This window comes from Enhydra lutris, unplaced genomic scaffold (assembly GCF_002288905.1).
Source record: "Enhydra lutris kenyoni isolate GAN:26980312 unplaced genomic scaffold, ASM228890v2 scaffoldscaffold69, whole genome shotgun sequence".
Taxonomy (NCBI): Eukaryota; Metazoa; Chordata; class Mammalia; order Carnivora; family Mustelidae; genus Enhydra; species Enhydra lutris.
Window position 1 is genome coordinate 7,573,983 of NW_019154153.1, and position 25,830 is coordinate 7,599,812.

The 25,830-nt window shown below is 48.0% G+C and overlaps 1 protein-coding gene across 6 annotated transcripts; it reads right to left on the minus strand.

The window, feature by feature from the left end:
• Nucleotides 1–1,377: 1,377 nt before the first annotated feature.
• Nucleotides 1,378–21,285, minus strand: LOC111159716 (zinc finger protein 384). 6 transcript variants are annotated; one of them, XM_022522280.1, is made up of 12 exons: nucleotides 21,110–21,279; nucleotides 20,552–20,611; nucleotides 13,997–14,067; nucleotides 13,462–13,699; nucleotides 13,179–13,226; nucleotides 12,649–12,982; nucleotides 11,683–11,775; nucleotides 7,760–7,984; nucleotides 5,289–5,367; nucleotides 4,194–4,352; nucleotides 3,497–3,595; nucleotides 1,378–3,448 (listed from the first exon to the last, which is right to left on the minus strand). In XM_022522280.1, exons 3-12 carry the CDS (start codon nucleotides 14,060–14,062, stop codon nucleotides 3,146–3,148), a joined length of 1,644 nt encoding a protein of 547 aa, XP_022377988.1. In that variant the 5' UTR covers nucleotides 14,063–14,067; nucleotides 20,552–20,611; nucleotides 21,110–21,279; the 3' UTR covers nucleotides 1,378–3,145. The 6 variants fall into 6 exon arrangements, with proteins under 6 accessions (XP_022377988.1, XP_022377984.1, XP_022377985.1 ...); XM_022522276.1 differs by lacking the exon at nucleotides 13,179–13,226 and adding an exon at nucleotides 6,874–7,056 and having other exon boundaries at nucleotides 20,552–21,285; XM_022522277.1 differs by lacking the exon at nucleotides 11,683–11,775 and adding an exon at nucleotides 6,874–7,056 and having other exon boundaries at nucleotides 20,552–21,279.
• Between the last annotated feature and the right edge of the window lie 4,545 nt (nucleotides 21,286–25,830).

Sequence of the window (25,830 nt, forward strand, 5' to 3'; positions counted from 1 at the left end):
TCAAACTTTTTTTTTCCCTCCAAAACCAGGATGTGAGGTTATGAGGGGCAGAAAAACCCCCCTTGTCTCTTTAGGATAGTATTCCATAAATTAGCTTTTTAGCGACTGGGGACCTTTTCTCCTTTTTGCAGGATATTAATCTAGTAACCACAGCAGGTCCTGGCTGAATCCAGACTTTCTTCAAGGAGCTACTTTCTTAACGAAGTTGGGGAGGCGTAGCTGGTGTTCCGAGATTTAAACCCTCCGCATTTCTTTTCAGTCGCAAGAACATCAGCTCCCCGGGATTATTTTTTTTAACATGGAAGAAATTATTTATAAACCCTTATAAATACAAAGACTTACACAATAAAGCTGTAATTCTTCACACTTGTCAGGGTTCCTGTCCTTCCACACTCGAATACATTCTCACTTATATAATGACATAGTACTTACGGCCTTGCTCCTTGTTTTGGTACCACCACCCCCCCTTTTGTTTTCCAGTTTTATATGATGTTAACTAGCACCATGATTCTGAGAGGACTGGAGCATGGAGCTCTGTCACAACTGGGCCAGCTGTCATCCTAGTCAGCTACAGCACGGTAAGGACTTTTTTCAACTAAGTGCATGACAGGCTGCCCCCACACCAGGGAAACAACTCAAAGCCCATACTTTAATAGTGGTGTTAGTAAGAGCGTTTTAGAGACTGTTGTCAGCCCACCCCCTTCTCTACCCCCGCAACTCACACATCTGTGGTAATTATCAATGCCACAGGGCAGCATTTTAAAGAAAGATTTTCAGTCACTTGCTTTAGACCAAAATATGTGAAGAAGGGTAAGATGAAACCTCAGGTTTACTACTAAGTGGTAAGATACTGCAGTTGGATCTAGAAGACTTCACTCGAAGTGCCCCTGGATAAGCAATTTAATTTCTGAGTTTCTGACTAGTAGTACCTACCTCATAGAGTTCTTCCTATGATTATGAGTGAATCCTTAAAAAGAGTACATTCTGGTTCTAATACCTGTGGTGAAGATAGTGCGGTCAGGGGATTTTCAGCAATTGGTGAGAGCATAGGAAAAAAGTACTCAGGAAGCTAGCAGACATTGACAGATTTCATCATAGATAACACATTCGTGTCACAGCTCAGACTGAGAGGTCTTGGATGCCCACCCAAGAGACTGGCTGAGCCCAAAACTTAAGTGGGCATCACTTCGTGGCCTATCCACATTCTTCCAGGTCATGAGCATGGTTGTCCAGCAGTACGCAGATAGCCATGTTATTCAATGTTGGAGATTTGTCACATTTTCAGTGCTTAAAGGTTTTTAATTATCAAAAAAAGGAATCTCAGAGGTGATCTAGTCCCATTCCTTCTAATTAACAGCTGAAGAAGCCTCCCGGTACACACTGGTTGGCAGTAGAGCCAGAGCTGAAGTCCAGGTTTCCTGACCACGTTCTACTTTTCAAGCACAACTGTCCTGCATTGTTACTCATTTCTGGTTATGGCACCCGCCGCTGCCAACCTATGGATATGGATAACAGATAGATGTATGTACACACTCTGCCAACTGGAATTAGCCCTGAGCCTGGTGATGCTCAAGCAGGAGTGCAGGCCATTTCAAGAGGCCGTGCTCCCATTTCTTTCACGGGGAGCTTACTGGTTTTACTAACACATGACTGAAACCTTGCTCTCATATACTTAGGCATCGCAGGCCCCATGACAGGATTTGTATGTAGAAACCCTCATAAACCAGTATCTCACTTTAAGTATTGAAGCTGTGGTCTTCTACGCTTGGGGATACACACACAAGATTCTCATCACACAGCACTCACTCTTCACACATACACATGCTACTGTAAATTCTTAGTACTGTCCTTGAACGTCTCCCCAGGTAGCTTCTTCCCATGCTCGCTCATATCAGCAGCTCCACTGCCTCTGATCCTTTTACACGAATTTATTTCTATACAAGGTTCTAAAAACACCCCTTGGTTTGTACATAAGTTTTTTTTTTCTTCATTTTAAATTGCTTTATAACAACTGGTTTCCTGATTTTTTTCATTTTCTCTTTTCTCTGAAACCTGCCATGATTTAAAAACAAACAAATAAAAAGGACAAAAGGAAATAAAAATGCCGTTGGCCAGAAGACAGGGTGGGTGGAGAAAAACAAAAAGGACAAAAATAAACAAAACATCAAATATGAAAATTCTCAGAGATAATGCATTTATAAACACAGAAATGGTTACAACAAAGATGGCCGTGATGAGTGGGTATATATATATATATTTATATATATATTTATATATAAATCCGTGTCCGGCAACTGACCGTGGCACCTAGGGAGCTAAGTCCAGTCCTTGTGTTTGCCCTGAACTCTCCCTTCTCTGCAACACCCCTTGTTTTGGGCTTTCATAGAGAACACAAAGCTCCCACAGCTCCTCTGGCTTTGGGAATGGGAGACTGAGTATAGGGCCTTGGCTGGCAGAGAAGGGGAGAGGCTCCAAGGAAAACCATAACCCACACTTCTAAGCCACCCTTGACCATTTTGGGGATCTCTGGCCCCTTGGGGACCACATCTCAGCCCTTGCCCCTTTAGAAATAAAGGGGGTCTGACCCCCACCCAGATCTCCCTCTTCCAGCATTAGGTAGGAAGTGAAGTGAGACCACGAGGGGAAGACGGCTCCTGGGGATCGGGGCATGTGAGAAACCTCTGTTCTTTTGCAGACAAGAATAGAATGGGAGGCTGGTTGCCTTTAGGGCTCCCTTCTCTCAGAGATCTGGGAGGACCAGCCTCTAGTCTTCCACCAACCCCAACTTTGAGGATTATGAGGGTAACGAGAGGGTAAGTGCCCACACTGGAAAAGTTTCTATGAGGTCATAGCAAATCCCTCCCTTGAGCACCAACCCCCAATTTTGAAAAGCTATGCTTAGAAGGGGAGGCTGCTGGATTATACTACCAGCGTATTATTCCTTTGCCAATCAGGAGGGCTGATGTTCCTTTTGAAGAGGAGTTGAGAATAAGCATGGTATCCTGTGTAGGAAGGCCGTGCCCGAGGCCCAAGGAGATGGAGCCAAGGCCTGTCAAGGAAGAAGACTTTTCCCACCAAGAGAAGTTGGAGAAAGAAGGGACCAGAACTTCTTTCCCCTCTTCCCAGTGGGTGGCAGCACAGGTCTCTACGAGCTGGCCAGGTGCTCCACCTGGATGGTGCTGGTGGTGACAGTGAGGCAGATGTCCTTATGATGCTCCGCCGTCTTATAAGGGGTCAGGTCAAAGGAACACTGGGGTGGAGGGTTGGGGTTGCTGTCCCCGCCGCCCCCACCCTGGGGGGCTGCCCCAGGGGACTGGAAGTGTGGTGGCTGTGGCTGCTGCTGCTGCTGCTGCTGTGATGCCTGGGAGGCCTGGGCCTGGGCTTGAGCCTGGGCTTGGGCTTGGGCTTGGGCCTGGGCCTGAGCCTGAGCCTGGGCCTGGGCCTGGGCCTGAGCCTGAGCCTGGGCCTGGGCCTGGGCCTGGGCCTGGGCCTGGGCCTGGGCTTGGGCCACTGCCGCCGCCGCCGCCGCCGCCTGCACTTGTTGCTGGAGATCAGGAGGGTTGTGTTTCCGCATATGTTTCATAAGGTACGTTTCCTGAAGGAGATGGTGAAAAAGAGTTGAGGGATGAAAGAGAAGGAAAGAGGTTACTTATAACCAGCATCCTGGGCTCTTATTTTACTTTATAAATAGAGCCATAATTCAACAGAGACATTCTGGAGCCGTGGGCAAGTTCTCCCCAGGAGCCTCTGCCAGTGCTCACTCTTGGGCAGGAAGGAGAGGGGAAACCTTCACGGTCATGGTAGGCATTCAACCTGCCTCAGGAAAAGTGGTCATTTCCCCAAAGATCTTTGAATGGAAGGACTTTGCCACCTTTTCCTGGAGTCTAATGGAAAACATCTAACTGAAATCTTTCTCCCCAAATTGCAAGTTATTTTGCCTTACGTTTAAGTAAAATTAAGAATCATTGCTTGGCAATCTTCCTCTACAGGCTTAAGGAATCAGGCACCCCCCAAATTCCTTAGCTACAGATCTATTTAATTTCTCCTCTCTTTATTGACTTTGGTGAGCTGGTGCTAGGGAGATTTCGTATAGTCAAGGCAGCACCTCTCCCTCCGGGAAAATGGGGTAAGGCAGACTGTGGTCCTCCTGGCCTGTGGGGAAACGAAGGGTGAGCACGAGCAGGAGCACTCACCGACGTGTATGCCCGACTACAGATAGTGCAGGTGTACACCTTGGCGTGTTTCACCGTGTGCGTAGACAGGTGCACCTCGAGGGAGGCTGCGTCCGTGTACGCCCGATGACAATTGTGGCACTTGAAGGGTTTATCTTTGTTGTGCTGCCGTCTGTGAGACTGGGAAAATGAGGAAAAATCAGGATAAGGGCATCAGACTCATCCTTCCTGCCTCTTTGGCCCTTAATGCCAGAGCGCTGAGCTGGGTGTCAGCCTGCCAGCTTCTCTCTCCATCTGAAGGTAGTAGGAACTGCTTTCAATAAAACTTGAGGAGTTACAGGCTAAGGGAAGAGGTGTAGCTCCTGCGGCATACTGCAGGATCCTGAAAAGTGGGAAGGACGCTATGCTGGCCCCACTGGCCCAGTAGTTCCCAAGGCAAAGCATGGGGGTAAGGCCAGGGAATACCAAGACTTCTCTACAGAGCCTCCAAAGTCAAAACACTTTTCAAAATAATGGTAAGACCACGTCTGCCTTTTCATTCTCCTTCTCTCATGACTGCACAGAGATTCTGTGATGTGTAACAGAGCAAAGACTGAGCACGGCAGGCAGGAGCATCTAGCCAGCTTCTGGTAGGCTAAACATTCAAAACGTGCAGCCGGGGCGCCAGTGTGGTGCAGTCAGTCAAGCATCCAACTCTTGATTTGGGCTCAGGTCATGATCTTAGGGTCGTAAGACCGACCCCACTTTGGGCTCCACGCTCAATGTGGATTAGGATTAGGATTCTCTCTCTGTCCCTCCCCGACTCCGTTTATGCACACACGCACACTCTCAAAAAATTTTTTTGGGGTGTACGTGTCTGAAAAGATGTTATATATGTTAACTTGCAATAGGTTTGTTATTTTTAAATGAATTACTAAATATTTTTTCAAGTTTTTCAGTTGCACATTCTCTGTGTAGACGGGTATTACTCACATCGACAAAAACTCTTTGGGTTTCCCAACAATTATTAAGAGCGTAAAGGGGTCCTGAAAACGTTTGAGAACCACTGCACTACTCAAATGGCGCTGTGACCCAAGTCTTAGATGCAAGGCCCCGCGTGGAGGTTGGAACATTTACCTGCAGATTGGACAGCTGTGTGAAGGCTTTCTCACAGCCCGGGTGTGCACATTTGTATGGTCTGTCACCGGTGTGGATTCTGCATGGGATGAGAAAAGGAGACAGGAAAAGCATGTCAGCAAGGCCACTCAGGGATTGGTTCCTTAACCGACCTCCTCAAGGCCACTCCTGTCCTCCTCTGGGAGTACAGGCTAGGTTTCCGGGAGGTCCCAGCCTCAGCTCCTCTCTCACACTGATTCTGCCACAATGCCTGATCTCTGCTCACTGCCTCCGTCACTCAGCTCAAACTCCTCTACTGGGGGAGGAGGGACCGGTGGCTTGGCAGCCAAGAGACAGGCAGTCTGTAATTTGGCATATAGGTTAGCTCCTACAGTAGCTGTCCCTAATGAATGTTCAGAAACGTAAGGTAAACACACTGGTAGGGAAAAAGAAACATAGAACACTTCTTTCTCGGCCCCGACCATACAACCAAAACCTATTCCCTCAGCCTTGAACACCGCTCCCAGAAAAAGCTTTGGTATCAAAGAAAAGCAGAGAGTTATGCTAATTACGGAGAGTAGCAGTGATATTAATATGCATGGCAACTCCTTGGGGCTTTTCCCAGTCTGGCCCCCTAAGGGCAGGAAATGACTAGTTTAGTACCAATGTGACCTCTTTCCCAAACATTACTGGCCCCTCCACTGAGATGAGCCAAGGACTTGAGGGTCTGTGGACACCTGCTCCTCATCAGGGACTTCAGAGCCAGCTTTGTAACCACGTGCTCTGAATAAAATCTTGGAAACGTAGCAGGACAGGTTTCTTTGTGAGGAAAGCCCGACTCCTCCTCTTCGCAATGCCAGATGTCCGAGCACTTGGAGGGGGGTCACCGCATCCGGAAGAAGCCAGGTGAGAGGGCTCCTGACCAGGAACTCTGGACTCCATTTCAACTTGAGATCCGCCTGAAGGACATCATCAACTCTCCCGGCTGGCAGGTTCGCTTCCTCCAAGTCACTCCAGATTCATGGGACAAACAGTGGGCATCCTTATGAAGTATGAGCTTTTTCATTTTGTTTGCCAGTTCTCTGTGAGTCCGTTTCGGACAGGTTTTGTTTTGTTCTCTATTCCTGGCATCCTTGGAGCCTTGCTGGTTGCTGTAGGGCTCACGAGGCTGGTACCCAGCTAAAGTCCGATTATGTCTCCCGTTCGTAATTGGTGCCCTAAGGGCTAGTGGTATGGTCTTCTCCAATCACGTGCCCTTGCTTTGGCACCAACGAGAAAATCTTGCAAGATGTGTGTATTGGTGTTTGGAGCAAGAGAAATGAAGGCAGAAGCTGTCTCTGCCCCGGATGAGTCTCTTCCTCCCATGGGTCAGGGAATGTCACAGTCACTGCATCTTCCCCACGCTGCTCGTGCCCCAGAAAGGTTCTGAGCGTCCACTTGTGCCTCCAGGGTTGTGGCTTCTTCTTCTCCCAGACGCCGGTTGTATTCTCCTCCAGCCAGGTCTCTCCCCCGCCCCCCCGCATGCGGGTTGTTGTGTGTGTCCGGGGCGGGGGGTGGGGAGGGCATGCCAGCGGGGCGGGGGCAGTAGCCCGCCACTCTCCCTTACCGTGTGTGCTGCTGGAGGTGGGAGAGCTGGCGGAAGGCCTTCTGGCAGTAGGAACAGTTGTAGGGCTTGGCCCCCGAGTGGATTCGGAGGTGCTGGGCCAGGTAGGAGGTGTTGGCGAAGGTCTTGGAGCAGTGCGGGCACTTGTGGGGCTTGATGGTCTCCGTGTGCATCTTGGAGTGGATCCTGCCGGAGAGGAGAGGAGAGGAGGAAAGGGGGGAGGAGGAGGCAGTTCGACACCATGGGCTCAGCTCTCTGCTGGGTGAAATGATGTTGCTTGACGGATGAGAGCACCCCCTCCTCCCTCCTCCCAAACACACTCCGGCCTGGAGAGGCTAATGACGAGGACACCCAGAGCTAGGTTGCTGCTGATCTTACGTCGGTGGCTAGAATGGCAGTGAGATGATGAAGAGCTGCGACCCCTGGATCCTGGTCACCTTAACGATTTCAGGCTTGTCAACCCTCTGCTTCGTTCTAAGGTTACACACTCACCACAGATACCCTGCTTCCAAATAGTAATTTGAACAAAGACCAATAGCGCCTGCTCCCCATGGACCTGAAGTTGAATGCACACCTTGGCTCTGAACTGAAGCATATAGTATAAGCAGGGCCTGCCTGCAGAAGATTTCCAAACACAGACACAGAGAGAAACCACAAAGACTGTTCCAGACTTGGGGACTGGAGACCACCATTGCCCAGGCCCCCACAAACTGCTAAAACACAGAGTTTATTTTTCAGAGACAGTAATGAGAGCAAACGGAGGCTCCCGAAGGGCCAAGTCGAAAGGGAAAAGAGAAACCATGAGGACAGAAGAGTAGGCTCAGGCAACGCGGCCTCGGGGGCAGGGGTTCACAGCCGGGCGGCAGGGCAAAACCAAGAGCAGCCTTACCGGGTGTGCTGCTGGAGGTGGGAGAGCTGGCGGAAGGATTTCTCACAGAAGTTACAACTGTAGGGCTTGGCCCCTGAGTGTATACGGATGTGCTGGGCCAGGTAGGAGCTGTTGGCGAAGGTCTTGGAGCAGTGCGGGCACTTGTGGGGCTTGGTCTCGGTGTGTGACTTGGAGTGGATCTGCATCTCCGACTTTGAGTAGAATGTCAGTGAGCACATCCGGCACCTGGGCCAAGCGAGGGCAGTGGTTAGAACCGTCCCACCGGCAGTGCACTGCACCCTCCCTCCACTTCCACAGAAACCAGCCTATCTGCTCTTTTACCGCAACTGCGTTCAAAGGCCCCTGAGAGGAGGATCTGCTCTCCTTATCTTGGCAGTCTACGCTTCTAATACAGACCCACGCGATACAAATATTCCGTAAATATTCAAATGATCTGACTCCCTAAGTATGTAGAGAAACAAAAATTCAACCAGAAAAGACAAGTAAACCTTATTATTGGCTCTAGGCGAATGTGGATTTCATTGGGCCAGGGCTATCGACTAACTTGTTTTCCTTCTGCCTATAACCTGATTTCGGACTTTGAAAGGGCTCCCTGCCCCAACTTCTCGTGCACAAAGTTCATCCCTTGGGTACTTCTCAAGTTCCCGAGGGGCTGATGAGGACAAACTGACTACACTCCCCAGAAGGACTTCTCTCCTGTCTCCTCACATAATTGCCTTCTCTCAGATTCTCTCCTACTTCCTTTTAGCCAGTGATTCCTAGAAGGATGGGGGTGGAGAGGGATCGGAATTATTCAAATCATCTACGTCTAGCCCCCACCCTGGATCTGGTGTCCTACCGGCCACCTCCACCTGAGTCCCTGGGCAATCAAGTGAGAACCACTTTTGCAAAGAGCCAAGGAGTGAGCTGTCTCCCCCTCAAACATTTAGGAGGAAAAGATCTGTGAACACTGAGCTTCCATGCTAACCCTTTCCTCTTCCCTAGCACATGGAGCCGGAGCCAGCACTCTGGGCAGACATCAGCGAACAGCTGATACACTTTCACCCATCACCTGAGTGGGTAATCCTTCCTGCTCTGATGTTGCCCAACCGTATCAAATAAGGAGCCTCTGAGCAAGATAAGCCACACCCGCTCAGACTTTATCGAGTAGGAGTTATCTGTGAGCTGGAATGCTCTCATTCCTCAAAACCCTGCAGTGCAGAGCATGAGCTGGTATAGAGAGGGCAGCACCTGGAAGCCAGGCAAGTGGGGAAAAAAATCCCCTCTGCTCTGGTTCCTCCCCAACCTCTTTCTATCATCTGGCCTCAGGATGGTGTGGGGAGAGGACTTCTGCTTTCTTCCGATCCCAGAATTTTTAGAGAATAAATAAGATCAAAACTAAAAAGAACTCTGCGCTCCTCAAAGGAAAAAAATGTGAGATTATTTGGGGGTATTATTATTGTTTCTACTAATTATGATTCATGTTTCTACTAAAATTCCAATCATTAAGGTCAATTTCTGTTTCTCCGGGCACCTGAAAACTCTGAAGGAAATCGGATTCCCAGTTCGCCAATCCCTGGCCGTTATCTGGCATGGCCAAACGTTATATGGGAGGCTCAGAGGTTCTGTTTATAGTTAGTACAGGCCCAAGGACACAGCCAATGGAAGCCTGGACACTTGGGCTCTAATCAGGGTTCAGTTACAGGCTTGCTTATCAATCTAGACCTCAATTTTCTGGTCTGTAAAATGGAGAGATAAACAGCTGCCCCTAGTAGGGCCAGCAAACCCCCAGGCCAGTCAAAGGTAAGCCAAGAGTGTTCTCGAATAATAAAATTGCGCTAATGTTAACAGTACCAGTGCTGATGGATGAGCTCATGCCACTATGCGTTCCACTGAGGTTGGAAACTGGACACCTTGTCACTTGGGGGGGGGAAGGTACTAACGTTACAACATAATTTCCCTTGGTTGCTACAATTTCTAGGACAGGTGGAACAACACATTCATTTTAACTCAAACAAAAGCTCATAGTTTGTGTGTGAGTGTTGAACACACAGCTGCACCCTTAGTATGAAATTAACTACAAGAGAGAAAATAACCCTTTTTATCCAAGTTTTCAACTAGAGAGGAACCTACAAAACTTAAATCCATGGACAATGGACTGGCAACAAAATAAAGAGTCTCAAATGACGATCATAATAATGATAATAATAGTTGCCATTTGTTGTGCCGGATATTACCAGGGCCCAGGACCAGTTACAGGCACTTGAGACACATTGTTTCCACTCCTCACAACAACCTGGCAAGTATTATCCCTGTTTTACAGAACAGAAGGAGAAGGCTCAGAGAGGTTAAGTAATTTGCCAAAGTTGCAAACAGTTATTCACTACACAAAGCTATGATTCTAACCTATTCTGAGATGCCTCACACTAGACATACTCAAGGACAGGCAGACTATCATCTGTCAGGAATGCTCAGAAGACTAAAACTACAGGGACAGGGGTGGTATAGGTGACCACTAACGTTATTTCCAACTCTGAAATCCTACGAAGCCAGATAAAAGAGCACAAGTCCTTTAACGCAAGGTGTTGGAGGTTGGAAAGAAATCTGATTTAGGAGCTCTGTAGCAGTGGGGAGTCCGCAGGAAACAGCAAAGCCACCACCCCATTTCACTAGGCCAGGGGGCACCAGTCACATCTAACACAAGAATTGGGCCCCTTTGGGGGCACGTAATACAATGACTCTGTTTACAGTAATAACTTTAAATCACCCCAATTTTCCCCCTAAGATATTTAAAACCAATTTCAGATACTCAAAACATTTCCACATGATAAATGGGGGCCATGACTGCTCTTCCCGTTTTACAAGATGGGAACCAAGAGCTAGAAAGAAGGTGACTTGTCCAGACTAACAGAACCCAAGTCCAACAATACCCAGTCAAATGCCACTGACCACAGGAATGGATGTGGTTGACCCATACATGCACGGAGACGGGGATTGTGTGTGTGCGTGTATGTGTGTGTGTGTGTGTGTGTGTGTGTGTGATTAAAAAGACTCCTTGGGAACTCCAGAGTTCTGAGTTTCTGAAGAAATTCCATTTACCTAGAATATAATTAGGCGCCCTTAATTTCAGAGTTCTCCTTAGTCACCTGGGTGTGGGGCCGGTCAAGAATTTCAAAAACACTGAGGGTGTAGAAAATGCTACCAGGGCTTCCTTCCAATTGTATATTCACATTCCTTCCCATACTTTGGGAAGTCCAGAGTTAGCTTTAATGAGGGCCCAAAAAATAAACAAGCAAAAGCAAAAGCAAAAACAAAAACGAAAAGAAACTTCTGGCAGAATGAGGGGACCCTAATCCATGTGCAAAGCTCCAAAGGGTCAGAGACCTACCCCATTATTCCCACAACAACACATTTTCTAGAGGTGTATCTCCATGTCACAATGACCTCACTTTGAGCAAATACATAAAAATCCAGATTTCTACAAAATAAAAGGGATTTCCACTATATGAAATGATATATAAAAGATGCTTTTAAATGAATCAAACTTGTCAGGTACCTTTATAAAATGATATGATGTAAACATTTTCCAGGAACACTTTTATTGTATAAAGTGGGATACACCTGTAATAATAAAGCTGCAGTGAACTTTCGGATTAGGAGCTGGAATTCTGCAGTGCTCAGTACTTTCTGCATAGCAACACTCCCCTCACTTTCACTTAAAAGAGGAATTTAAACACTCTGTAGTCGTGGCTACTCTCCACGGTAGAAGCGTACAACACAAACACAAATAAATGCTAAATGACAACTATTGCTTCTTTCTTCTGAAGTTCCCAACATTTCAAATCTTAGATGACATATACTCCCAACAAATGGGAGGTATAAACAGAACTCTCCCCATTTTACAGATGAGGAAACTGAGGCCCAGAGAGGGGAAAAGGACTTGCCCAGGGTCACACAGCAAGTTCGTGGTGGAGCCGGGAACTGAATCCATGAGCCCAAGGCTCTGTCCATTTCCTGTGCCGCAGTTCCCTTCGCTCCTAAAATGGGAACAACATTGCCCATCTCGGTACACTAAGGACAGACCCAGTCTCCCAGCCATGCACATCTGCCCCTGTCTGCATCAAAGCTGTGACAGTGGTTATCCCACTCTGTAACCTGGGACCAGACTTCCCAAACCCACTAGGGCCCCTGACAGTTTTCAAGGGGATTAAAAGACATCCAACTTTCAAGGGGCAGGGAGTTTCCTTCTGAAATTCTTTTTGTATATTGCCACATGCAAATATAAGACTATTTGGCAATGGACAACTTAAAGGAAGTAGAGAATCCAAATGACTTTCATGAATTAGAAAGTGAGCAAACAGGCATTTTATAAGCATACAGTCCGGGATGGGGGGTGGTGGGAGAGAAGGGCGATATCCTGTTCCTCCCATCTTTTTATACAGATCCCTCCCATCATCCCAACCATGCAGGGTCAGGCAGTCTCAGAGCTCAGATATGGTCCAAGAACCAGTGGATGGCACGCAGGTTAAGGTAAGGGGCTTATCAGAACAGTTTCTTAGAAAAACAGGAATGGAAAGTGTAGAAAGCACAAAGGAGCTGGAGACGGAGTCTGAAACCCAGTCTAAAGCCTTATCATAAGGAAGAAACTCCGTTAGGTCATTCAAAAATTAGTCAATGCTGACAACCCCAAAAAGGAAGGCGTATAGTGGGTCTGCGTCCTGGGGAAGAGTCACTAGAGAAGTGCTAGTTGGAAGCTCTATGTTCCTGCCCCACAACAGAACACCTGACATGCAAGTGGATCTGAGGTGGAAAGCTGTCCGCGTGGAGCCCGATTAGGGGCAAGACACGAAGGGGGGAGGTAAGCTGAGACAGGGATCCTCACCCCTTGCTGCCCTGGCTCTGATCCTTACCTATAGGTCTTGCCGTCTTTCTGATGGTCGTCATCATCCTCGGGGGAGAGGACATAAGGGTCATTCATCTCAGGCAGCCCTGATTCCAGCATCCGCTTCTTCTTCCGGCCCCGAGGGGGCTTAGGAGCCACACTGCCACCTCCACCACCACCTCCTCCTCCTTCCTCTGTTAGGGTTGATGCTACCTTCTTGGAGAGGTCAGGGACCACCTGCAGGGCTTGTGAGCCAGGGGGAAGAGCTGAGACAATCATGGGAGCCGAAATGGGGAAGGTCTGAGCTGATGAGGCTGTGGTCACAAGGGAGCCTGAGGGGGACGTGATTACCAAACCAGGACCTAGGATTGGGAGAAAAAGGAGATGGTGTCATGTTGTCCAGTCCTGATCCTATTTACTTTCCCCCAGATCATTGTCTAACCAACCCCTCACCACCACCCCCAACCCCGGAGTATATAGGAAACCCCAAACCCTGTAGAAAAATAATGATCTCCTAACCCCTGTCCCCACCCCACCCCCGGTAACAGTGAGATTTACCCCTTGATTGACTCCCTTCTCTTCTCCACCTCTGAGAACAGGAGACTCCTTGATTCAGAGAAGGAAAGAATGTCACCTCCTCAAAGGCAGGGACCGCATCTTCTACTTCTTTGTATCCCCCACAATGCCTAGCGCATTGCTAGGCACACAGTAGGCACTTAATAAAAATGTGATTGAGTAATCAAACACATATCCCACTCCCCATGTCCTTGGAGCCCTCCAGCCTGGGGTACTGATCATGGAAGATCAACACCTCAGATTGGAGAAGAGTAGAGTGGCTCACCAGCAGTCATCAGTCCTGTAGACGGCACAGGGACCACGGTGATATTCTGGGTAACAGATGCCTGGCTATGTGGGGTCAGCTGGTCTGACTTGGACTCTGTGTCCATACTGATGCCTGAGGGCAGGGACACTGAGGCAGGCACTGTCAGCAGGGTGGGGTAGTGGGGTGGAGCCAGCCCACAGCCCTTCTCTGGCAGCAGCTGGTCCTTCATTTTGTTGATGAACATCGTGTTCTCAATCTAAAACAAAAGGAAAGGGGAGGCGAGCGGGGAGGCAAGCGGCCGCCTCTGAAAGAGCCTGATTTGGTCTGCTCCCTAAGCACTTTGCATGGTCTGTCCTCCTGGGAGAGCAAGAAGTACAGTATCTTTGTGCTTCCAGAGGGAAGCCAGGACAGAAATGCTGTGATTCTTAGTGGCGAGGGACCTGGTGAAACAGCACGTGATTTATCTTGCTTCAGTCTCCACAGTGATAGAACCTATGCTCAGAATTGAACAAAGAAGGCGAAAGAGAAGGAGCAAGAACCAAACTCCACCTACCTGTCCTGAGACTGTGGGGATAGAAGGCCAGAAGTACGGGTTAGAATTGAAGTGAGATTCTTCCATTCTACCTGAAGAGAGAAAAGAGAGACCGCGTCACACTCACGACTAACCCAAAGAAACGTAGTAACAGAGAAGGGCAGTTGAGGAATTTCTGGCCTCTTCTTTGGCACCTGACCACAGGGCTGTGAATTTACAGTGAAGATCTCAGGATCTACCATATTCATCCTGGAGAGCCACTCAGCATGAAATCGAACAGAGCCTATCCTACCTCAGATGCCCGTGAAAGAACTTTATAATACACGTCTCACTTACCCACAGAATGTCTCCCATAAGCCAAAGAAATAGACTTGGCTGTACTTTCCTTTGGTGACAAAAAGAGAAACTCAAGTCATGAGCAGGGAAGGGATGTACCCATGGGCACATAAAGTAAATCACTGACCAACTTAGAAACAGCCAGGGTACCTATTTCTGCTCCTCTTTTCCTTTATCCCACAGATCCATCTTCCTTGAAATAAAACATCTTAAGACTTCCAACTGACACATTTGTAGTTCTATGCAGCTTGAAAAGGTTCTAGGCCAGAACACAAAATGCCCGAGGGAACTGAAGAGTGAAACTGGCAGGAATCTCAATCAGTACCAGATGATACCTGGGGACCATGCCCCAACAATCCCACCAAGGTCTCTGTAGCCCTGAACTGGGTACCACACATGCTGAATGGAGCAGTGAGAACCTGGAATTACTAGTCTAAATGAGGTTTTGAGGGGTGCCTGGGTGCTTAACCCCACAGAGGGTTAAGCCTCTGCCTTCGGCTCAGGTCATGATCCCAGGGTCCTGGGATCGAGCCCTGCATCTGGCTCTCTGCTCAGCAGGGAGTCTGCTTCCCCCTCTCTCTCTGCCTGCTTGTGATCTCTCTCTCTGTCAAATAAATAAAATCTTAAAAAAAAAAAAAAAAAAAAAAAAGAGGTTTCGAGCACCAGGAGTAGCAGCAGCACCCCAGATTTCTACTTACAGGATTCAGAAAAGGGACCACAGTGGGCCAGAATACATAACACAGTATTAGACACCTGCCTTGTGATTCTCAAACATGATGCTTCTGAGAGTTCAAGTTCTTCTGTGTGTGTATGATAAATGAGCTTAAAACTTTGGGAGGGAGGAATAAGCAAAAAGAGTAATCCCTCAGAATCATGTTGCAAGTCACAGATAGATTCGGAATCTAGGCATCCTACCATTTTCCCATTCCGGTCACTTCTCCTAGCAAGGTAGTATGTTAATGGCAATTATTCAAGAGTAGTTCCCCAAATCCTGCACCCAGGAAGATCCAGTCCAGCAGAAGGTAGGTGAAGAGGGAGTCTGAGACTGCTGGAATGGGGAAATGACCAACAGCCGGAAATAAAACATTAACATCATGCTGCTAGTCTGAACCAGAAGCAACGAAGATCCAGGTGGGGAGGAAGGACCTGTGACTTCCAGCCACGAGTGGGTCCCATTGAGGATGCGCTGGAGGCAGATACCAGAACCACTAAGTACTAGAGGGTACGCTGGGCATAGAAACCAGGTTTGAGGTAGATTAAGGAAACTAGGAAAATCTGTAACAAAGAAGGAGAAACAGAAGGGACATCACTCTAGATGTAACCCTGTTCCTTCTCCTTCTCCAGAAATCTTATCACTTTTTCTGCTCTATTAAACAGCATTCTCAATTTTCACAAAACCTATAAAGGGAAGCAGAACTGAATTGCAGCCTACTCTTTCCTAAAAAGTAGCAGAGGAGAAGAGAGGACTGCACCAAATCGGTGAATACAACTTTACACAACTAAGGCTCAGTATTAAGTGATCCCAGAATCAACCACAGGCACGTCCTGCTCCCCAACTTATAAACTATATCAGAACAGGGGCGCCTGGATGGCTCAGTGGGTTAAAGCCTCTGCCTTTGGCTCAGGTCATGATCTCAGGGTCCTGGGATCAAGCCGGCATCGCATCGGGCTCTGCTCAGCAGGGAGCCTGCTTCCCCCTCCCACTGCCTGCCTCTCTGCCTACTTGTGATCTCTGTCAGTCAAATAAATAAATAAAATTTAAAAAAAAAAAGGTTTAAAAAAAAAATACATCAGAACAATCTCCAACACAGGTGCCAACCTTTTCCTTCCAGCACTAACTTTACAAAGGGGCCTCGGATCCTTCTTAGGCAACAGAAATCAAGAAATGATCAGATCACAGTTTAAGGTGATCCAATCCTGCCAAGCCCTTTGGGAAGCAGGGATCACATCTTGGATCTCCCCACGGTCTCGAACACAGAACTCCTCACCCAGTATGCAAGTCCACATTTAATGGACTGAATGACAGTGGACTCTATGCATACAGATTTTGAAAACAATACTAGGGGCTCAAATCATAACCCACAACCCCATCTGTCTAACCTTCTAGCTGAGAAAAATGACACAGACAAGAGTAGTAGCATATGATGGCAATGAAGTAGAGAATTAGGCTGGACAGTAAAGAAAGGAGGGTCTAATTTATAATCTCCCCCGAAGGAAGTAAACACATTAGGGATGTGAAAATTTAGGAGGGAGGAACTGAAAGCCTGAAAATAAGACTATCTTCAGATAGGGTTCTGAGGCATAAGGCCCCTCCCTGCCAGTAAAGATTAGATCCATTCATACTGTCCTACTAGTGGCTCAGGTGAAACACTTTATGAAAGAAACAGCCCCTGTGGGTTCTTTACCAAGGGGGCACACAAAGTGATGTGGCAGAGGTGGCTGGGTAGCTCAGTGGGTTGGGCCTCTGCCTTCAGCTCAGGTCATGATCTCAGGGTCCTGGGATGGAGCCCCGCATCAGGCTCTCTGCTGAGCAGGGAGCCCGCTTCCTCCTCTCTCTGCCTGCCTCTCTGCCTACTTGGGATCTCTCTCTGTCAAGTAAACAAATAAAATCTTTAAAAAACAAAACAAAACAAAACAAAAAAACCAAAGTGATGTGGCAGACAGGACCGTGTCACCACTACCATCACCATGAACATCTACTAAGTGCTCATTGTGTTCAGGAACTGTTCTAAGTCCTTCCAAGTACTTCACAACGATTGCATCATTTAATCCCCACAGCAACTCGATGCAGTAGGCAGTGGGATCCCCACGTTTCAAATGAGGAAACTGGAGTCACAGAGTCAAACAGTAAATATTAGGGCGGGGATCTGAATGCAGATACCAAAGGGCATGTTAAGAATGGGGGTTCTAGAAGAGACCCAAACCCTACAACTGAAGTACATACTCTCTGACATTGTGACTTGATGCACCAATTAAAATTTACATTTCCAGGAAGGGACTATACATTTTTGAGAGTTCTCCATAAATGTTTCCAAAAATGAAATTTTGGTAACAGCTAAAAATGCACTTAAAGAGGATATTCTCTGTCCACAACCTGGGAGACCTCACTTGGCCACCAAGGTCATTGATTTTAGAATGACAGAATCTGAGTAAAAACACCAGACCATCCAGAGGGATGAACCTGAATAAAAGCCCTCTCCACTTCCCTGGATACCCAGGCTATCACTCTGCTTTGGATCTTAACAGAACAAAGCGGGAGACAAGAACCACAGCTGGTCCCAGGACACAATGATAAATGTGACTCATGGGCTGCCGATAAATATGTCTGCCCCAAAGAGGAGGGTACACGGAGGGTTCTGCTTACCCAACTAGGAGCAATGTTTGCCCGCAAAATGACACCTCTATGCTACACTACTGTTCTGAAAAGGCTGACTTCTATCCCTGTATCCCTGAAAGGAGATCAAATGGAGAGCCAAGAAGGAAGGCTCTTGGGGCGCCTGGGTGGTTCAGTGGGTTAAAGCCTCTGTCTTTGGCTCAGGTCATTATCCCATGGTCCTGGGATCGAGCCCCACATGGGGCTCTCTGCTCAGTGGGAAGCCTGCTTCTCCCTCTCTCTCTGCCTGCCTCTCTGCCTACTTGTGATCTGTCTGTCAAATAAATAAAATCTTAAAAAAAAAAAAAAAAAGGAAGAAGGAAGGCTCTTGCCAGAATACAATGTAAATGGTGCCCCCCTGGAGTTGTGTAACAGAGTGCTCCTGGTACCAGATCACTCGAGACCTTTTTACTGTCCATTAACCTCTTAACTTTCTATGTTTCATGGAACAATTCTCCTTCCCAAACCATCCCAACATTCAAGCAGGCATATACCAACAGTCTTAAAACCTGGAGAAGCCCAATGATATTATGGGGAAACCCCATCTACACAGAGTGCCAGTTCTGATGGTTATGCCAATATATCAATGATAATAAAAAGAACTGATTTACCCTAGATTGGGAAGGCAGTAGAAGGCTTTTGTTACAGACCCAAAGAGCAGGAAAGAAAGAAAAACAGTAAGTAGAAAGAATGTTGGCAGATTAAAAATCTGGGTTCTAATTTCAACTTTACTACTGCAGCATACCCCAAGCATTCTGTTAATAAAAACGAAGGTTTACTATAGTTAAGTTGAACAGTATTTTTCTTTCAAGAGGGTCAAAGAACTATGCATTTCTTTTCCAATCTCAAAAGAAATCTTGGAAGTACTGAGGAGGGGAAGAAAAAAGACAATTATTAAGTAACACCCACAAAACATTTAGTAAGACCTAAACTCTTACACCAGGGCTTTGTCCGTCAGTCCGTCCTTCCCCAGCGTGACCAGCCATCCAGGAACAAAGATGCCGCCGCCTGCAGCATGTGGTTTTGGTAGACATGGTAAAAGACCATAGTCTCTTTCCCGGCACTTACTATGTTTTAAAAAAATTGTTGCCTGCTTTTCAAATAAACCCCAATTTTTCTTCAGGAAAGCAATATTCCCTTAACACAACAAGTCTTGAGAAAATCACGGAAGACTCTGCAGCAATCAAGTGTAGTAGCTGGAAAATGAACCTAGAAATCAAGACTTCTGGAATCTAATTCTAGGTCCCACATCAGTGGTTGACTCTGAATAATTTACTATTCTACTAAGTTTCTATTTGGGTAGAGGATGGAGGAGAATAAACCCCTTAAAACAAATTCATAAGGCATATGGTGATGGGAGGCAGCTCAAAAAAGAAAAAGAAATAAAATGCTTCAAGTGCTCCCAAAAGGAAGAAGAGAGTTAGGGAAATACTTCCATGTGCCAAGGACTACTAGTGACAATTACTGACAATTATATAAAGACCAAATAATTACAAAGGCACTACCCAAGAGTATCAGGTCTATAGCCTCCAGCTCAGTAATCATCAACTAGAAGCACTAACAATAGAGATGCAAAGAACAATCAACTCAACTCACCTACAGAAAGAACTTGAACCCAGGGACCTCAGAGGCTCTACAGAGAAAAACTGCTCCAAAATGCACAACTGCAGAAATGCTGTAATATTAGCTAAAGAACTTGAAATGAAGAAACACAGGGAGCCATTTTTTTCTCAGTAAGGAAACAAAATCTTTTTCCTCAGGTTCTAAGGGCACTCAGCAAGGGCCATCTTGATAGAATTTGGGGCCTTCCTACCATCTGTGAACTCTTCCAAGTACAAAATAACCCAGAACAGGTTTATCCCAATTCTCCTGGGAAAGACCATCACACCATGCCCAAACACACCAAGAGGACCACTATGACCACAAAGTTGGCAATCCGAGCCAGCAACTTCTACCCTGGGTACCGCTGGACAATGGTACTCGGTACCCTGTGGGAAGAAGAGCACAGCCTGTCCTGTCTATTTCACTACAAATGATATCTGGGAAATATGAGGGGGGAAAAAAAAGTGGGCAGGGAAAAAGGGGGCAGGGCAGTTGAAGAGGAAATATGCACTTAATATTTAATTATCGACTTGGCTCAGAAACCTATGGGGAATAAATTTTATAAACCAGACTGGAATTAGTCCTCAGAAGAGATCGCTAGGATTATAAGCTCTGAACTCAAATTCTTTTGGGTCTCACACTATCATTTCAGATTAAAACTCTACCACTATCAAACCTTGTATTCTGAATTCTTCCAGACCAACTTCTGAGGTTCACTCCATACAACTGTATCTACCCACGAACCAGGATGGTTTTTTTTTCCCTGTAAACTTAACTCTGACACACCAAACTGAAATAACCCTGTGTCACAGATTCTAATCACTCAACAGGTCCACTTGAAGCACCCCTCTGTGACATTAATATGAACCCCACTCTAAACTCAGCTCTGCTTGTTCCAAATACAGAAAAGCAATTCCACAAGCTATACCACAAGGACTATACTGGCGACTGGGGTTCATTTGTCCCTGAAGCAGAATAAATTTCTCCTTTGGACATAATGCAGCCCTACTCGGTGATTTCACTCAGGCATTTCACAGATCATTTCTGAATACTGGTGGGAATGGAAAGTGATGGGGTAAAGTGCTAACTTTTTACACAAAAACTTCCTGGGCATCTTCAAGAGATAATTTTTCTCTCACATCAAACACAAGTATCACAATTGCTATTACTAGAAGAATTCTGTCACACTGTCCCCCAAAAGCCCATTTAATTATGACCCCTTCTCCCCCCAAACCAGAAAAGCCATTAACCCAAAATTGTCTTACCCTCTCTCTCTCTTCCTCCTGTCGTCTTATTCCTTCTCCTTTCCAGGGCTCCTGAACTTTCTGTAAACAAATTGTCTGGGTTACTGGGGCCAGTAAGGGTGCAGCCACCAGAGGACCTGCGGAGAACCTCGGGAATTCTTTGACACTCAGCAGTCAGACTGGAGAGCAGACAGACCCCCCAAATCCAAAGATGCAATGGTATAATAAGGAGTGTAGTGCCACCCACTATGCAGACAGGAGGGAAATAAATTCAATTCCCAGGAACTAAGATGAACTCTATCACCAGTGTTTGGGTTTCACTCCTGAGCTCAGACACTGGCTCTTCTTCGTTCCCCAGGGCCACAGGTAAGCAGGGGTCATAGAACAGGGGAGTTGGAGACAGAGATGGGCCCCTGCCCCCAGACGATTGGCTCAGAAGACAAAACTGAAGACTAGGGGGATGCACAAGCTCTTGTGTCAGGCACAGTGCCAGTTCAGGCCCAGCCACTTCCTCTGGCCTCCCCCCACTTCTTCGAGGACTTCGCCCCTGCCTACCCAAGGCCTTGCGCCAAGAAGTACCTCCCTCAGCCTGCACGGGGGTCTATCTATTGGACACCTCAGCTGTCCCCAAAAAACCTTCGCTCCCCTGAGACAGCCCCTGGGAGCCTTCTCCTGGTGTCGCCCCCCACCCCTTCCTCAAAGACCCTTCTTTGGGACGTCCCTCCTTCCCCTCCAGGGAGCTGAACTCTGCCACCCACCAGACAGACACCCGCCCCCTAAGCCCCCCCATTCCTCCCCATCGCCCGCTCCTCCACAACCACTTCCGGTTCCGGGACGGACACACAGTCACCCCGTGGACCCCCCCTTCCACGCCCCCCCCAAGGAAAAGGGGAGGGGGGAGGAGCAGAGAGCTTGGCGCGCGCCGGCTGCAGCGGCGCGAGACTCACCCGGCGGCGACGGCTGCGGCGGCGCCAGAGCCTGAGCCAGAGCGCGGGAGGGGCGGCGTTTGCTGGGAAAGGAGGGAGCCGAGTGGGGCGGGAGGACCAGCAGGGGGCGAGGGGAGGGGGGAGAGCGCGAGGCGGAGCGCGCGGGCACGCACTTTCGGCGCGAGACAGACCCACACACTCACACGCACGGAATGCGCGCGAGACACCCGCAGGGCGGGGGCGCGAGGCAGTGGGTGGCCCCCTGCCTCCCTCCCTCCCCTAACACTCACCCGGAAGTGGTGCTGCAGCTCGTGCTCCCGAGAACCCCGATTCTTCCACGCCCCCTCCCTCCCTCCCTCCCCCCCGACAGACTCGGAGTAGAGCTGCGGCGGAGAGAAGGCGGGAGCGCCGGAAACGAAAAGGGGGGAGGGAGGGAAATGGCAATACAGGGGGGGCGGTAGTGGGGAAAGGGGGGGGAAATGCAAAGGTCGAGTCACTTCCGGGAGCGGCAGAGCATTTCCGGCGCTGCCAGCGCTCCGGAATACTGCGGGCAGAAGTTACGACAAGTAGGGGCGGAAGTGGCTTCCGCCCAGGGACGCGCTAGAGCCCTTTGTGGATGTGACGCCACAACGGAAGCGAAGGCGGGTTCCGCTGAGGGCAGAAGCCGAACCTTCAGATTTACGGTCCCGGGTTTCCGGAAGGGACTTCTGGGGAAGTGGGAGGGTGAAAACCGACAGGTTTATGAATTATACATCAGGTACGGGGCGGGAGTGGGGGGCGGGGGAAGGTAGGGATTCCTAAAAGACTGTGGATTCGTTTTCCTTCCTTCAGCGCACAAGACTGATATAGGGGGTTACCATTATTTTTTGCTATACTCTCAAGACTGTCTCAATGCTTTGAATTGTGGGAAAGGATGAGGATGTGTCTGTCAGTCGTTTTCTGAGGTCCCTGCTTAGTTACTCTGGGGGAGTAACTGATAACCTCTCCCGACCACACCTCTGTACTCTTGGCTTAGGGTCTCTATGTTCTTGTTGCCCCATCCACATCTCTATCTCCTCACCCTGCTCTACTTTTAAATAGAGCACTCATCACCCCCTATACTGTATTGTTTGCTGTCCACCTCTTCCTGCTGGAATACTGGCTTCATGAGGGCAAGGGCTTTGAATTGTTCGCTGCCATATCCTCAGAGCCTGGCATTTAGTGAGTGGTCAGTAAACGTTTGTCGCAGAAATGAACACGGCATGAACTCTTTGAGGAAGCCTTACAGGATTGCTCGAATGCATAACGGTTCTGTTCTCTGAATTTCCACAGCATTTAGTCTTGTACCTTTTGTTGCTTTTTAAACTATTTCATATATCTGACTCTTCAGCAACATTGTAAGAAAGGTCTCGTACATGGTATTCTAACCACTGCTTTTCTGAGTACATAGTTGATGCTGAATATATGCTGTTTGAGTAATGAATGCTGCCTGCACTCCAATCTGGCAAGAATCCCCTTGGACTGAGCTCTATTTTGGCTGAAGCAGAATTGAAGTCCTTCTTACTAACAGTATTAGCCCCTTGCTGAGAAAGCAAAATAATACAAATAAAAATAACTGTAATTTTCTCTTTAGGGATAATGAAAATAAGATTCTGAAGATTTAAGTGATTTTTTTTTTCAAAATCACAACAAGGAAGTAGCAAAGGACACCTAAAAATAAACATTTAAGTTAAAGGTTTAAATAGAAGATATGGGGGCGCCTGGGTGGCTCAGTGGGTTAGGCCTCTGCCTTCGGCTCAGGTCATGATCCCAGAGTCCTGGGATCGAGCCCCGCATCGGGCTCTCTGCTCAGCGGGGAGCCTGCTTCCTCCTCTCTCTCTGCCTGCCTCTCTGCCTGCCTGTGATCTCTGTCTGTCAAATAAATAAATAAAATCTTTAAAAAAAAATAAATAGAAGATATGTATCCTAGGTTTGTAATTATAGTTTGTGTCCCTTTGAAAATGTCTACTGTCTTGATCACAGTTTTGGGGCTGTTCACCCAGTCTGTGTTAACTGAGTAGCAACAGTTGGCAGGATAAGATCTTTAAGGGCTGGAATGTGACCGGACCTAGTTGCTGCATGGGTTGGAAATTGCTAATTCCAGAAACATCGACTTTGGGGGCTGAGATAGAGAAGTGGGAGCAAATCGTATTAATCACTTTAATTCCCAGTTCTCCTCTTCCGTCCTAGTTCTTTTCCTATTTTCATTAACTGGTACTCCCTGAGCCTCAGTGTCTCCAACTGTCAGCCCTGCTCCTGCCCTTGCTATAAGAAGCCAGTTTTTTAAGTGCTTTGAACTTCTTACAGAAGAGCTTTAGAGATAAATGTGGGGCGTAGGGGGAGGAGGGCTGTTAATTTTAGCCTGGGGTTTTCCAGCTGGCACACTGTTTCCATCTTGAATCACTTCCACACCCTGAGCTCTGCCTGGGAGATCCCTCCTCCTGGGGGCTTCCCCATTTCCTGGTTTGGTCTGAGCCATAATGGTAAGCATTCCAGAAAAATGCTTAAGAGAAGACTGGCTGAGTCATTTGATGCACAGCTTAGGAGGCAAGGAAAGCATAGTGATGAGAGATGCTGGTCCCAGTGGTGCTTGTGATGTGTGGCCTCCAAGAACCAAAAGGGTAGTATGGCCTTTGTTTGTGTTCTTGGTCTGTCACTAACCAGTGACTCTGCTCAACCACTTGCAACCTTCAAGGGCCTTCTAAGGCCCCATAGTCTGTTTCAGTTTCATGAGAGATAAAGGTTAGGATCTGTTCCCCAGGGCCTCCCAACTCTTCATGGTTATCCTGACAATGTGATCTAGTTTGGGACATTTACTTTAGGACAGATGGGAAGACGAGGATGTCTCCTTTCTCCTCTGTCTCTCCCTGCCATCTGACTTTCCATGGGGAAGAAGGACATTTAGGGAGAAGGAACAGGTGAGGAGTTCCCAGTGTCTTGCTGGTGTATTTTAATTTATTTAAATTTAGAGAAACAGCAGGCTAATCAGGCAATAATTAATTCCCTCTTCATTAGGGGCCTTCATGCGTGCCTTTTGCATATGGATGAGCCTTGGGGTCACACTGTCCCTCAGAAGAATTACAATTGCAGAGGGTGATAGAGCCCCAGCATGCTCTCCAGGCACTTGAGCTCCTTCCCCTTCTAAGCCAGTGCTCTTCCCCCCACCCCAACCTTACAAAGACTAGATTCCTGGGGGGGGGGGGGCGGAGAAGAGAAAGGTTAGTGAGGCTTTTTCTCCCATCCACCTCCGATCCCTACCTCACAGCCCCTGACCCATGTCCTCCGCACTTCCTGCACCCTCAGGTTCCATCCACCCTTCTCTCTCCACCAGCTGCTACTGGGATCTCTGAAGGCCCCACTGGATTGACTCTGAGCCCTCCTCAGCAGCTTGTTGGCTTCGCACCTCTGCTTTTAGTTGGCTCATCACTCCTTGCCCCTGCTCTGCCTTTTTCCTCTGTAGCACTCTTTTTCTTATGGGGTCTGAGGCCCTAAAGGTACATACTGCTTTGGTCCTGAGAAATAGGCTCCCTTCTCCCCAGCTCCCCATTGTGGGCTCTATGGATTCAGCCACTCTTCCTTAAGTGGACAGTAATGCTCCCCAACACCTAAAACACGCCTACCCAACCTATACCCTCCTGATGCTAACTGCATAGATAAATACATAGAGGCATTCAGAATCCGGGGCAGCCCAGACTTGCTCACTACAATCTCCTCTCCTCCCCGGAGCTCCCCATTTCCAGGGAGCAAGTGGGGCACAGATGGGGGTGGGGGAGAAATGGGACCTGTGTGGTTACCATGGCAACAGAGCCTAGCAACAGCTGAGAGGCTGATGTGTGGGCTTTTGCAGGGCTGTCGCTAGAGCCAAACCCAGAATGGGGGGCTCAGAGGTGACTGATCCCAGCTGGGCAGCCTCTGTTCCTTCCTCCAAACATACCCCTTGATTCCACCCCCGCACCCTAGCAGCACCTCTCTCTCAGAGAGGGCAGAGTGGGGAAAGCTAGTGAGAGTTAACTACAGGGGTTCTAATGCTCAGCTTTTGGGGGGTAGCTGTAGATGGGAGCAAGTCAGGGAGCAAGGCTGAAAATAAACCAAGCAGGGAAGCCTCTTTCTTGTTTTTCTCTCCCCCTTTTACTCCTTACTCTCCATCTGTCTTACCAGCTCTTTCCTCCTCTTCTTGCTTGCTTCATTGCCTATCCCTTTTCTCTGTCTCCTTTCTCATGGTCTTTCTGGACCTTCACTGGCAAGTAAGAAGCAAGCCACTCTTTTAGGTTTTCTTGCTCTGGCTGCTCCATTCAGTTTCTCCCTTTCATTCTCTCCCAAGTTAAAGCCTGACGTGCGCTTGTGCCTCAGTCGGTT